Raw genomic sequence first — 13,576 nt, forward strand, 5'->3', positions numbered from 1 at the left:
AGCACTCCTTACCTATGCAGTCATTGTTGTGTGAGAGGATGAACCCCAAATTGCAGCGGCAGTTGAAAGAGCCAATGGTGTTTCTGCAGGTTCCGTTGCCACAGGCGTCTCTCTCACACTCATTAATATCTACAAAGGAGAAAAAACAAGGAGCCAGAATTTTAATCACTGATGGGAAAAGGAAAGCCTGTAGCTATCCCACAGGCCAGAGAAATAATCCACTGCCAACACAGTGAATAGAAGGGAAAAAGATTATTATATCTCCCAAAAAGAAGATTTTACATAGCTTTATACACACTTGATATTAACATCTACAAAAATAATGAAGGGTCCAACAATCATTTATCTTACTGTGGGTCCTATCTCACCCTTGCCAATGGAAGTCTAAGCTATCTTTAATCAGAAGCATTCTGCAATCTCCTCATCTTGCTCAGACAACAGACACTACACTAACAGCTATGAACAGGTTAAATACAGAATTTCCTTCTTTATGAAGATGACTCCATTTCTGAAAAGGGCACTCTTCTGGCAAGACATCTACCCTTCACTTACTCTGTTAAAAAGCAGCCTGCATACAATTGCTGCACTGCAATATTCATCTATTAAATTTCTTGCCTGAAGGAATAAATGAGACAAGATACTTCAAAAATTCTGAGAAGAATGGAACATTTTACTGAAAAATGAAAGCATTAGCAGTTCATTAGACAGGATATGTATTTTTAAAGGTTCACTCTACTGTAATGAGATGTTCATTCATTATCAGCTTCCTGTCATCTCTAATTGCCAGCTATGGTGTTTTTGTACCTTTTGCCTGGTGGTAAATGGCTCACAATCTCAGTTCTTGTAACGCAACTCCTTATGACAGAGAGGATAGACTTAATTAACTGTCATAATGGAAGCCTAAGTACAGCTTAATTTTATATACTTGCCTATACACATCGTTCTGTCATCATTGGTCTTGAATCCATTGTGACAAATGCAGTAGAAACTTCCAACAGTGTCAATACACTGCCCATGGCTGCAGATATTGGGAATTTCTTGACATTCATTCCGATCTGAAAACAAAGAGGCACAGTGAAAGTGAAGTCCTCTAAACTACAGGGGTGGAAAGATGTATTAGCAGCAACCATGACAGTTAGAATCCAGTGCATGGCCCTAATCTAAAATAGTATTTTTAATTTATTAATGACAAAAGCATTACTAAGTAAATCTCAGAAATGGGGCTATTTGCTTGTAAACTACCTTTTCCAACATTAGTGGAGCTGAAAAAAATTTAGTGTAAAAATGATATTTACCAAACACAAATTCTTGCTGGAGGGAAAGCATATCACCATGGCTTTGAAAAGTAGAATTAATTACATGAAATTGTATAGGGAAATTTCTGAGCGTTCTACATTGACTGCAGCAGATATGAAAGCCACACAGAATTCACAGTTTGTATCCTTCTCATGAAAACAACTACTTGCTTTTAGCTATGTTTGATTATAGCATAAATTGCTTAACTCACAGAAATCAAAGAAAACAGAAAGGGAGATGAATCCCACACTTATCTCTCACTAAGCTTACAGAGAGATAAAATGCATTGTAGATTTATCTACTCATTGTGCAGAGATAAAATGGGTACATGTATACATATGTGTTGTAGCATCCATGCTTCATGCAATGTGATGATCCTGTAAAGTGGACAAAGGTCAAACAGCAAGAAGAGTTACTGCTATATGGAATCAGAAAATATTTTGCCAACAGCAGCAAACACTCAACTGCATAATTCTACAGAGAGATGGGGAAAGCTATCCTGCCACCATGTGATATGCTGCCTTACAATAGCAAGGCATCTATTACACTAGTTCAACAGCTGACTGCTTCCTACTACTCTTGTTATGAATGTTTTCGGGCAGAATCCAGCATTCTATCAATAGTAAATAAAACAAAATATTAAAAACCAAAATGTTCGCTGTCCAGCACATTTTTTTCTGTGACAAATCAGAAACATGATCAAATGAGGTCTTTCTGTTGATCTCATCACCAACAAGAGCTGGTTTGATTCAATATGCTACCTGTTGTTTCACCTGCTGCAGCTCCAAAATATGACAACTGAGATGCTGCCATAAGCAGCACCTGTATTAGAATCAATTAGATTTTAGTGTTCAGTAATTTTCTTTTTCATGCAATCTAAGCAAAGCAGATGCAGTTTCTTACCAAACCATTCCCAGGTCATTGCAAAACTAAGAGTCAGGTTGTTCCTAACTGCAAAGAAGTTTATGTACTAAATCTTGTTTTCCTGCCTCTGTTGCCTCTTCTCTACACTCTACTTGGCACACAGACAATCCTGATAGCCACCACCCCCAGGATTACTGTACATCAATTGGGGCCACTAGTAACTTTGGATGGGTGTTCACTGAGGACCAAGCTCTCCCAATGCTATTAATGATACTGCCGCTATTTAGAGTCTAAAGGAGGCAGAAAGAAAACCAATGCTGGATAACATGCTATCTTAAGAACTCCTAATCTTTGCAACTCAGGAGAGTGGAGATGAAAGAAAAACTATGACTCTCTTTGGTGCTCTGTGGGCAAATGAATACTGAGTTAAAGTTCCAGGGATAAGTCACTTCTTTTGGGTTAAACAGAGAACAATGTAACTTTTTAAAAAATCAGAAGGCAGAATTGTCTTAAGTGCCAAAAAAGAGTTTATATGAAAAAATATTTATTATACCATGATAGGTAGCACCAGAAGAATGCTATTTTGATAGTAAGATAAATGCAGTACTCTTAGTACTAGTGGCTGTGATACAGCAGTTTTGATTCAATAGCATATAAACTACTGGTGTGTGATCATTTTCCATGCAGTAGCATGACTGATCCAATACTGCAAGGTGCTTAGCACTCTTTGCTCTCAGCAGAGAGGTTGGGAATTTCCTTACTTTGCTGGATCAAGTACCTTATCAACCACTTTTATTTTGACTCTAACTGTGTAACTTTATTTTCACTAAATATAAAATCAGAGCAAAATACAGGGAAGTATTACTGTTTGTGCCAAGACATGTTTGGTATTGTAACCCATATCAGAACCTTCCCTGGCTCTTCCTGTACTGCTGTTAATGAACCCGTAACAACAACAATTACATTAGGAACATATTGAATATTTACATGTGCCACTGCATAGCTTAACAAAACAAAGTTTTAGTTCTCATAGTAGTGTTCTGGTTGCCCGTACACCCTTTTCCCTCAAGGGTCACATAAAACAATGAAAAACCACACTGCAGAGAAAAGTACACTTCCTAAAACTCCAGTACTCAGAAGCAAAAACCCAAGGAAAGTGTTACCAGTTTCCGCTGTAATTATTATTTTGTTCAGAAATGTATATAATATTTACAGCTGCTTGGCCCACAGCAGTCTTTAAAATCTCTGCAATTCTTCAAGTAATCAAGATAACATGAAGGCCTCTCTGGACTATGATATTGTAAGAAAGCAAATAGATTAGAGAACTGCAGTTTAACAATAAGCTTTTTAAGTTAGTTATTGCATATGGCCTAGCAGATAAGTCCACCTTATCAGCAGACACCGCAGCAAGCAGCGAGTTACTTGTAAAAATACAAGTGGCAAATAAATTGCTAAAACACATCTAGGAAATTATAATGAAAATCAAAGAATTTATGCAGAGGAAGGTCCTTGTCAGGACTGCAACTTAATTTTTAGTGTCAGAAAATAGTCAAAAGGTAGTGAATCAATTGGTCTTCCCTCCCTAGACACAACATGGGCTAAAGAAAAATGTTTGCTGTTGGTGGGATAAAGCGGAAGACAAACACCTGCTCAGGTGATTAACTCTCATTTATGCCTCTGAGATGGGCCCTTCAGCCTTCTGGGAATTACCAGAATGTTTATGGGATGCCCTAAAAGGCTTTAAGAGGAGGATTCTTGGAGCCTCCTGGGCTATACCATCTTTCTGAAGAGGGGAGATTATTTTTTTAGACTTCTTTTAAAACATGTGCTACTTTTTGCAGACCCTCACACAAACAAGCCAGAAGTACTCACCAGTGCAGCGGCCAGTTGATGTGAACCTGTAGCCAGGTTTACAGTCACAACGATAGCTACCAGCTGTGTTGACACATTCTGCATTCTGCTGACACACTGGTCCATTTTGGCATTCATCAATATCTGTCAATACAAAAAAGGAATTCGGTTGTTATGGTAAGCTGGCACTAGAAGGACACCAAAACCACTTTGTTTTTAGTGTAAAGAGTATTACCTTACCCAAATACAGGAATTTCTTCCTAATTCTGAAAAAATATATATACTGATAAAAGTAGGTACTTGGTTACATTTAGGTATCTCCCTGAAATGACCCCAAACCCACATGTTCCATTTGTAAAATTCATTCCTATTTAGAGAATTTATATAATGGTTTTCTTAAGGCGTTGGAGGGCCCATGAAAGGCCTGCTGCAACACTTCACTTGGGTGGATTTCAGTCATAAAACTGTGATCAGAATAAGTAAGCTGCTACGTCTGCATAGATCTCCACTGGAGATTATGAGAATCTCCCTTTATCATAACAGAGCATCAAGATCCCTATTGGATATTGGTAGCTTTCAATGTAAACACCACCACAAAATTTTAGGTAAAAATTTTTGACCAATTTTCCTTACGTATGCTGCAAAAAGATATCCTTATTTCCCTAGAAATGTAACTGTGTTTCAGTTAGAAGCAGCATACAGAAGATGCTTCTACTCGAAGCTCTCAATGCCTTGCTGGCAGCACCCATGTTTTCAGCAGTCATAACCCACACCAGAGAATGATGGCAATTCATACTGCTGTTTCAAACTTTAGTTTCTCCATTAAACTAATAGAATGTTATGAAATGTTTAAATTGGAATGACATTATCATGTGTTTATTATTTACAGAAATCTTTGTTCCATTAGAAAAAAATATCTTGGAATTAAAAAAAAAATCGTGCTTATGATCTGACTCAAGACTACTACTCTTTTCCTGGCTTTACTGTCAAATGTGAAAAACAATGTTTCTTCTCATGACTGCTGACTCATGCTCCTTCAAGGCCTTAGATGTCTGATGGAAAATCTGGTATTTTCTATGCAAAAGATTTCTACATGTCTGAATTAACATAATTACACTGGTATCAGTATTTTTCCCTCATTAAGGAGGACTTGCAAGTATATCAGATTTGCCAGTGTCTGAATTGCCAGCTGGTGAAATCCCATTTCTCTGAATGAGTTCAGCACTCTACCTTCGCAGATCAGTAGCTTGTCATTGTAGAAGAAACCCACAGGACACTCGCATCGGAAGCTGCCAACCATGTTTATACAGATCCCATTTTCACACACTCCAGGAATCTCTCTGCATTCATCAATATCTGGAAGAAGAAATTTTTTTAAATACTTGTAAACAGCACTTCATGAAATCTTCTGCTACATAACATGTCCTTATGCATTTATCCTTAAGAGAATTACCAAACATAATGTGAGCATAAGAATGTTCCCAACTGCAATAGACAGCGAGTCATTCCAAACTGTGGAAATGTAGATATTTCGTATATCCTCAGGTTCTGACTCTTCACTGTAGTGAAGATATGTCCTGCCACACAGGAGTGCAGAGGGTAGCACACGTCCTTCCCTCCTGTCTCCCACCCACAGCCCTGATGAACCTCCTCATTTTCCTGAGCGTTACAGTGGAGTTATCGGCAAAAGCCAAACAGAGAGAACATCACTGTCTTTGGTTTAATACAGGAGAGCACGACTGAATGCAAACACTTGTCAGGATTAGTTTTGCACTGTTTTACCCTTGCTAATCTGAAAAAGACTTTCATGTTTTTATGTAACAGTTTGAAACTGCCAATGCCAGGTAACATCTGAAGTGCTGCCAACATGTTATTAATTAGATTTATTAAGCCAGGAAGCCAGGGTTTGCCAATGTTCTATATACACCTGGATTAAGTAACTGATTTAGGCAGAAAAAAACCCAGCTGCTATTACAATTATGTGTCTTGCCTATTGGGTCCTGAAGTTACACATCTTTAATATTCTGACAACATGAGAGAGTTCAGAGACTCCTCCAAAGCCTCTCCCTTTAGTAAAAATTGCCACATGCACTGATGTACATAAGACAGAGAATATGGTGGTAAATTGTCAATTAACATGAATTTCCATCAGATAATGTTTTGGGGTTTTTTTATTTTGCTGCTGGATCAAACCTTTCATTTCCTACATTAGATTCTGTAATTCTGAGTCCCCTGATTATATAAGGGACTGCAACACTCCTGGCACACACATTGACTGCTACAGATGCACCTTTTACGTATGCATGTTAGCATGACCCAAGGTCTCCCAGCTGATGCTGATGAATGGCCCAACTAGCTTGAGGAGACTCGGCAACAATTTGGGCTAATGCTAATAGCTAGAAGGGGGAACTTTGCTTCTAAGCAATGACATGGTAAAAAATAAATACCGTACATTTCTGTAACTTCTTTAAAAATTACATACCCCATTTTACTAGAATTATTTCCATCTAACTAGCTGAACACTGCATCACAGCAACAGCTTAATGCTAAAGCACCTGATTACTGCCTGTATGCTGCTGCCTATGTTTGTTACAAGGCACATTATCTGCTTCTTATTTGCATTTTTGTGTGAATAAAAACAAAAGGAAGTCCCATTAGGGATTTACTCAACTCCTTGTCTTAGATTTCCTCATTCTCTCCCTCTTTTTGTTTTGCAATTTGTTACTCACGATTCAAATGTTACACACAATAACATATGTAAGAAATATTCCAGCTGAGCAGTAAAAAGGATTTTTGTGTCAAACCAATACACAGGGGGACTGATGTGAAATGTCAGATTAAATCTCTGCTTTCGTTTGAAGGAAAGACTCCTAATTCCTCTCAGACCAAATGCTGGTTGGCCTTAGTCCCAGACCTCTTATTCTCAGTATCTGTGCCCTGCTCATGTAGTAGGCCTGATTACAGTTTCTTTGGAGCTTTATGTTGCCTTGATTACAAGCAGCAATTATCATTGCTGCCAGCTAGGAGGAGCTAGGCAGAAAGTTTGTAGGCTCATTTAAACAGAGGGTTGAACTCCATTACACTGTTTAGTCGTTATTCCTCCCATGAAAACAATAATTGGGAAAACAAACCTCCCCTCTTCCCTGGGCAGAGGTAGCATGGAATTTAGTTCAAAACAGAAATACAACTCACCAACTGGTAGTCCTGTATAAATGTCAATGAAGAAGCCAGGCCTTTGACTTCCACAGAGTGTGGAGAATTCATCTGCAACAAAACAAAGCAGCAATTATAGTATGTGGAATTAATCAACAATCAAAAATTCATTACATCCTTGGCCCAAGAAAATTCTTCTACTCTTTCAGCACCTGCAAGGCACATAGAGGTATGCAGACCCTTCCCCAAGGGTCACCATGTGATGTGCTTAGTATGCACTTGGGTTCTCATTCAAAGGCCATTGAAATTAGCAAATAAAAAGATGCAGAAGGCTTGGGATCATATGCTGATTTTGCTTTGCATATGCTTATATCTGTGCATTACAGTTTTTGCATACAAGGCCAGATCTGAATTTTAAAAACCTGAACTGTAAGTTGGACGTTATCTGAATAACCGTCTAGGAATTTTGATCTTGAAGCAAACCACCTCGAACCAGAGTGGGATGTCCGGAGCTCAAATCTGCAGAGTCTTATCTAGTGTGGAGGAATCCTATATGCTCATACAATTAGCCCAGAAACTCCGACATCTTACATTTAGCTGATTGACACAGATCATTCTCAGAAGAGACCAAGGTACCTCTGTAAACCCATGGTTACCACAAAGGCCCTTTGTGGCAATCAACAGTCAAGGCACAGCACAGCAGACACCGTATTTGTTGGAGCAATGCCAATAAAACTTTGGTCAGTGCCTCAACACTGGATCAACAAGCATTTGCAAAGAGACAGATTAACCAATGTAGAGCATGCAGTCTCCCAGAAAGGGAAACTGGCTCAAAGGAGGCATGGCCCAGCAGCATGAACACAAACCACTCCACTTATGCCTTCACTGTGACTAGGGCTGATCACCTCCAGGCCAAAAAAGTAACTAATCCCTTCATTTTAGACATACAAGAGCAGACAAAGACATAGCATCTCTAACAATGTTACACCCGCTAGTAGTTAATTATGATGTTACCAAGACTTTCAAATAGTTTTGCAATGCAAAAACGTACCAGTGCTCGGGATAGGACACTGTTCACAAGGCTTATTCCATGCACGTCCAATGTTGTAGGAACAGCAGCACATTTTCTTGGTCATGTTAAAGAGCAGCTCACCATCACAGGTTTGGTTGTCAGCATAGTAATTTCTGTAACACAAACTTCTTCTCATATCTGTGAAAATGAAGAAAAACCCAGGCCAATGCATTAGCAACTCTTACAGGAGATGATCTACCTGAAGGGCTTAGGAGACACCTCCTTCAAATACGTACTTTTTAGACCCCTGTCAAGTAGATGCTACAGCACCGTAGAATACTACAGAACAGCTTGTCCCTAGAAGATTACTCTAAAAGTATGAAAAAGTGTTTGCAATACAAATATTCAAGAGCAACCAACACAGCTGTAACACCGATCAGAGTCATCAAAGGATTCAATATTGGCCTTTTGCCCAACACTGAAAAATATAAGCTAGTTTATGGTTCCCCCTAAGAACTGTACACAGTTTGTGACTTCATTCTGTGAAGTCTGAGTAATTTCAGTTGTGTTTCACATGTAGAAGCTTTTAAAGCTGAAGTGAAACCTGGAAGAGATGAACACAGAAAATATCAAACTAAAGGAGAGATTCTGACGAGGTACTGAAAGATCTGTATTAAAACTGATCTGCTTTGCTTTATTTAATAAAATTAATGAAAGAAGCTTGATCTTTCATTTAATTAATTCTTGTACAACTAAATTCAGAGAAATGGTTCTGATTTGTGCCTGGTAAAGCCCTGGCTCCAAGCACTAAGATAAAGCTTTAAAAAAGAACCAACAACCCATACCCATGCAGTTGTTTCCTCCATTGACTTGCATGTAATCAGGAGGACAGATGCAGGTGTAGTTCCCAACAGTATTGTAACACGTGCCAGGTCCACAAATGCCAGGTGTATCACACTCGTTCACATCTAGAAGAGAACAAAAAGGCAGTGAGTGGCCACAGAAGCTTTCGTATTGTGCTTCTGAGAATGAAAATGTCTCAGTAAAGACTGGAGTAGGAAGGTGCTGACGGAAGAGAGCTGAAGAGGCTCCGAGTCAGGTCATGGTGGAGTGAAGCCCACATAGCAAAGAAAGTGGTGGCACAGGTGGCCATGGAAAGCCCGGCTGTGACATGAAGATGGGAACTCTGATATGTCTAGGCTGCTCAGAGAAAGCAATTTGGGTTTTGCACCTGTTGCACAAAAGTAATATCTGAGGATCTCATCCATTCTGGATTCCCAGATCTGGGCAAGAACCAAAGCTGTTCTCTGTGGAGTGCCCATATCAATAAGTAATGGTGCTAAAACAGACTGATTGGATGGTTCAGGTCTGTTTGACTGGGGAAAAAGAACAATTTTCCCAACACAAGATGTCATGTTTACTTCATCAAGAGACTTTAACCTTTGTTTAAAAAAATCCAAACAAACCCAAACACAACACCACACCCAAAACACCTCAGTTCCTAAAAGTTCAAATGTATTTCACTAGCCTTACCATTTTAAAGTAGCTTTGACATACCACTAAGGAAAAATTTAGAGGCAGATTTCCTCTTTAACATTTGTTGATCTACCTAAGCACAATATGGATGAAGCAACTTGGCTCAGCCTTAATTTAGGACCTGAATCTTTTGTAATTCTGCAGTGTTTGGCATATCATAGGCACTATATTAACATTATTAACAGTCTGGAAGGCTGAAGTCAGCCTGGGCAATGGGAAATTTAAGGACTTGATGGGTTGCTTAAAGTTTTATATCCAGTACAACACGAACATGTACTACTGACTGTGCTAGGTGAAGGAAAAGTGTTTTGCAGTGCAACCAATGTTTTCAACTAGAAATTGAGATCAGCAGGAGAGAAAATAAGCAGTGGAAGAAAGGCATGGACACACTGTAACCAGCCCAGAAGACTCATGGAGCAAGATTGCTCTTTATTTGACTGCATATTCATTACCCATTACCAAACAGATATGTTTTATAGCTGGTTAGTAAATTTTGGTTTATTTAAAGAAAAATTGTTGGGTTTTCTGGTTTTGATCAAAATCTGATCATTGTAAACAAAAATTTGCATATATTTCAACATGGTCAAGAAGGAATTTTCTCTGTTTCGATGCAAGACTTCAACTTGTTCCAATTTTCCCACTCCTAAGCTTTACACTACTTGGTCTGCTTATGTTCCTTTTCAAGGACACATTAATTCTTCTGCATTTTGATCGGTCATCATTTTCTAAGAACAAAAGCAGAAGACTAGTTAAGTGAAGGCTACGTACCATCACACACTCGAGTCTCTTCATTCAAATAGTACCCTGATGGACACTGACACTGGAAGCTACCGAATGTATTAATACATTTTCCTCCTTGGCAAAGTCCAGGCAGTTCTTGACATTCATCAATATCTGTTCAAACAAAATGACAAACATTTCATTCATGCTATTCCATGAAAAAACAACACTCACTGAAGAGTTTCATAAATTTAGATGTGTAAATACAGGAAAATATAAACATTACCTTCTAATATAACTGTAATAGGGTTTGGTCGGAATCCTTCCCCTCCAGGGCAAAGAACCTTATATTCAGCTGAAAACAAAATAAATTTATGAACCTAAAATAGTAGAAACATTTTCAGCACACTTATATTTGAAAATTAATCAGATTATTACAGGTAATTTAAAGTAACAGAATAACCAGATATAAACATTAAGTTTTACGCTGTAACATTAACTGCTATTCCACTTCATAATGTAGTTTTTTGTGTAACAGCAAACTTGCTCAGAAGTGATAATAATATTCTGACTAAATAATCTTTTTGAAAGACTAGTAAAGTTTTTGGTTACGACTGTGGAAACCTGTCCCTTGTATGTACACAACAAATGACTATACTGGTATTTGAGTTACCTGGCTAAATTAGAAAAAAACCCCAACAAACACATTGTATTGTTGTGTTTAACCTAGGAAAGCTGACTTACTTGTGTTCACAAGCGGGCAATGTTCACAGGGAACTCCCCAAGCTTTGCCCAGGGAGCAGCAACAGGAGGCCTTGGAAACACCCACTCCAATCTCATTGCTGCAGAAGGTGCCACCATTATCTCCACGAGTTTTAATGTCCAGGTAACAGTTGCCAGATCGTGTATCTATTCAGAATGCACATAATGACAAACACATCTTATGAGGGAGCAAAACACAACACACCATTTCAGGATAAGGGATACCTTCAGAGAGCTCTCATTTCTTGTAGGACAGCCAAAGAAAGTAACTTGCATTGTCCAGGAGAGCCCAGCTTTTCCCACTTAGATAGGATGGTGGTGCCCCATTCCTTGGCTCTGTTGGACTTCTCACAAAGTAGGCAATTTATTCAGCACAACCAAGGGCAGTTCAGCCAGGCCTTTTCTCATTTTGATTCATATTTTCACCTGCATTTGTACATCCTTCCAGTTCCAGAAACCCACTGCTTTCTCCTCTCCTTGAGGTTAACAAGCTTGAAAGCATCTACTAAACATTAGGAATTTCAAATACATTTGAATTTAAGGTGCATCCCTACATCCTCTTAAACAAACAAAAGAAGCCAAAAAATATCAGAGGATTGCTAAGCAGTTGGAGCCTAATACAAGAGTATTTCCATTGGTCATGAAGCTGCATCTAGCCAAGCTGCGCTCAATGGTCCCAAGAGCATGGGTGGCTTTACGCCGCAACTTAATTTGCCTGCCATCTTGGGGCTGGCTGGATGTTAGTTTAAGCTTGTGGAAATTTAAAATTGTCTCATGCCTGCTGTAAATTGTGGACAGTTGTAACAAGCCCCAAGGGGTTGGTTCTGGCAGCCAGGCACTGCTGGCATGCTACATTACTCTGGGTATACTCCCGCTGCACTATTACAACTTCTAAGCCAGGGGCAGCAGGGTGGGAGTTGGAGAGCCTGTTCCAGCCCTTTTCCATGACCTGGGACTTTATTCCCAAGCAGCTAGCCTTGCAGCCCCTCTGTGCAACTTCACATGTAAATAACATAAGGAGTGATTCCTTACCAACACATCCAACTCGGGTGGGATTCAGCTCAAAATCAGGTGGGCACTCACAGGTGTAGCTACCAGCAGTATTGACACACGTGCCACTAATGCAGGTTGTGGGATCTGCACATTCATTAACATCTGCAAGAAAAACCAGCATGTGGTAAGCAAATACTCAAGGACAGTGCAAACCATCGATATATCACATATCATACGCTAACCACCACAAATCCATTAGTTATGAGATACTGATCTCCAGAAAGCTCTAAAAAAAATACATACACATTTTAGAATAACAGTAGTCTGATCATTTCATTGGGGGTGGGAGGGAGCAAGTGTTTTTCCTGGAAAACCAATCTACAAACTAAAATTCAAATAAAGTACTAAAAAAATACTTAAAGGAAAAAATAAACGACAAGATCATAGCTTAGCATCCAGTACACTGAATGGAAACTACAAGGCACAACACAGCTCTGCCTGGGAGATGTGGACAGACAGAGGGGTTCTCTCTGCTCTGTTTTTTCCCTTCTTCTCTTAAGCTAATGGGATATCAGAGGTTGACGAAGGGGGAAGAGGAGTGTACACAAGGCAAGAAGGAAAATTCTGTATTATACAGTAGGGAAGTCTATATTTTCCTATATCCGGTCTGATTTGTATAGCTTTTTAAAAGAATATCCTAAGGAGCTGACCATGACACTAACATAAAACTAAAAAGCATGTTGTACAAAATTATCTTTACCTGTGCAGTTACCACCACTTCTGTCCAACTCGTAGCCCACTTCACACTCGCATCGGAAAAGTCCAGGGAGGTTATGACAAGTACCGTAAACACAGATGTTAGGAAGTGAGCACTCATCAATATCTGATAGAGGAACAGAAGGGGAAAAATACAAGGTTTCCATATCTTTTTGAGATATAGACAGAGAACTGCAAAAAGGTTCAGAAAACATGGATCTGGAAGCCAACTGCTTCTGTACATTGTCTAAGACCAGAAAAAATAACATGCAAGATTTGCTTGGAACCTAAGGAACCTAATTCATAACCTTTTTTTTTTTGGGCAAAAGGCTCTTTCCAGTGTCTCTGGAAGCCATAGCAGAAACAATCTGAGCTTATTAGTGGGCTAATCTGACAAGTAGCAAAATTAAACATGGCAGGAGATATGCTTTAAAAAAAATAATAATGAAGTTTATTCTAAACCAGCAGTCATCTGCAGAAAGCTGAACATCAGCAAAGGAAAAGCTTGTGCCCAAAGGTTTCTGCATTTGACAGATCTTAAGTTTGGCAAGCAGAGCTCACTTTTGTGCCTTTTATCCAAATCACTGCATATGATTCAGTATTTACTGAATGCCATATGCACTGCACAAAGAA

The 13,576-nt window shown here is 39.0% G+C and overlaps 1 protein-coding gene across 1 annotated transcript in view; it reads right to left on the reverse strand.

Moving 5' to 3' along the window:
* FBN1 (fibrillin 1) overlaps positions 1-13,576 on the reverse strand; it is a 158,768-nt gene that overhangs the window by 24,284 nt on the left and 120,908 nt on the right. Inside the window, exons 36-47 of the mRNA XM_049812484.1 lie at positions 12,948-13,070; positions 12,227-12,349; positions 11,177-11,341; positions 10,719-10,787; positions 10,481-10,606; positions 9,022-9,144; positions 8,216-8,374; positions 7,204-7,275; positions 5,242-5,367; positions 4,033-4,155; positions 930-1,055; positions 13-129 (exon numbers count right to left, since the gene is read on the reverse strand). Coding sequence (XP_049668441.1) covers positions 13-129; positions 930-1,055; positions 4,033-4,155; positions 5,242-5,367; positions 7,204-7,275; positions 8,216-8,374; positions 9,022-9,144; positions 10,481-10,606; positions 10,719-10,787; positions 11,177-11,341; positions 12,227-12,349; positions 12,948-13,070 — 1,452 coding nt within the window. The remainder of the gene's footprint in view (positions 1-12; positions 130-929; positions 1,056-4,032; positions 4,156-5,241; positions 5,368-7,203; positions 7,276-8,215; positions 8,375-9,021; positions 9,145-10,480; positions 10,607-10,718; positions 10,788-11,176; positions 11,342-12,226; positions 12,350-12,947; positions 13,071-13,576) is intronic.

This window comes from Accipiter gentilis, chromosome 10, assembly GCF_929443795.1.
Source record: "Accipiter gentilis chromosome 10, bAccGen1.1, whole genome shotgun sequence".
Taxonomy (NCBI): domain Eukaryota; kingdom Metazoa; phylum Chordata; class Aves; order Accipitriformes; family Accipitridae; genus Astur; species Astur gentilis.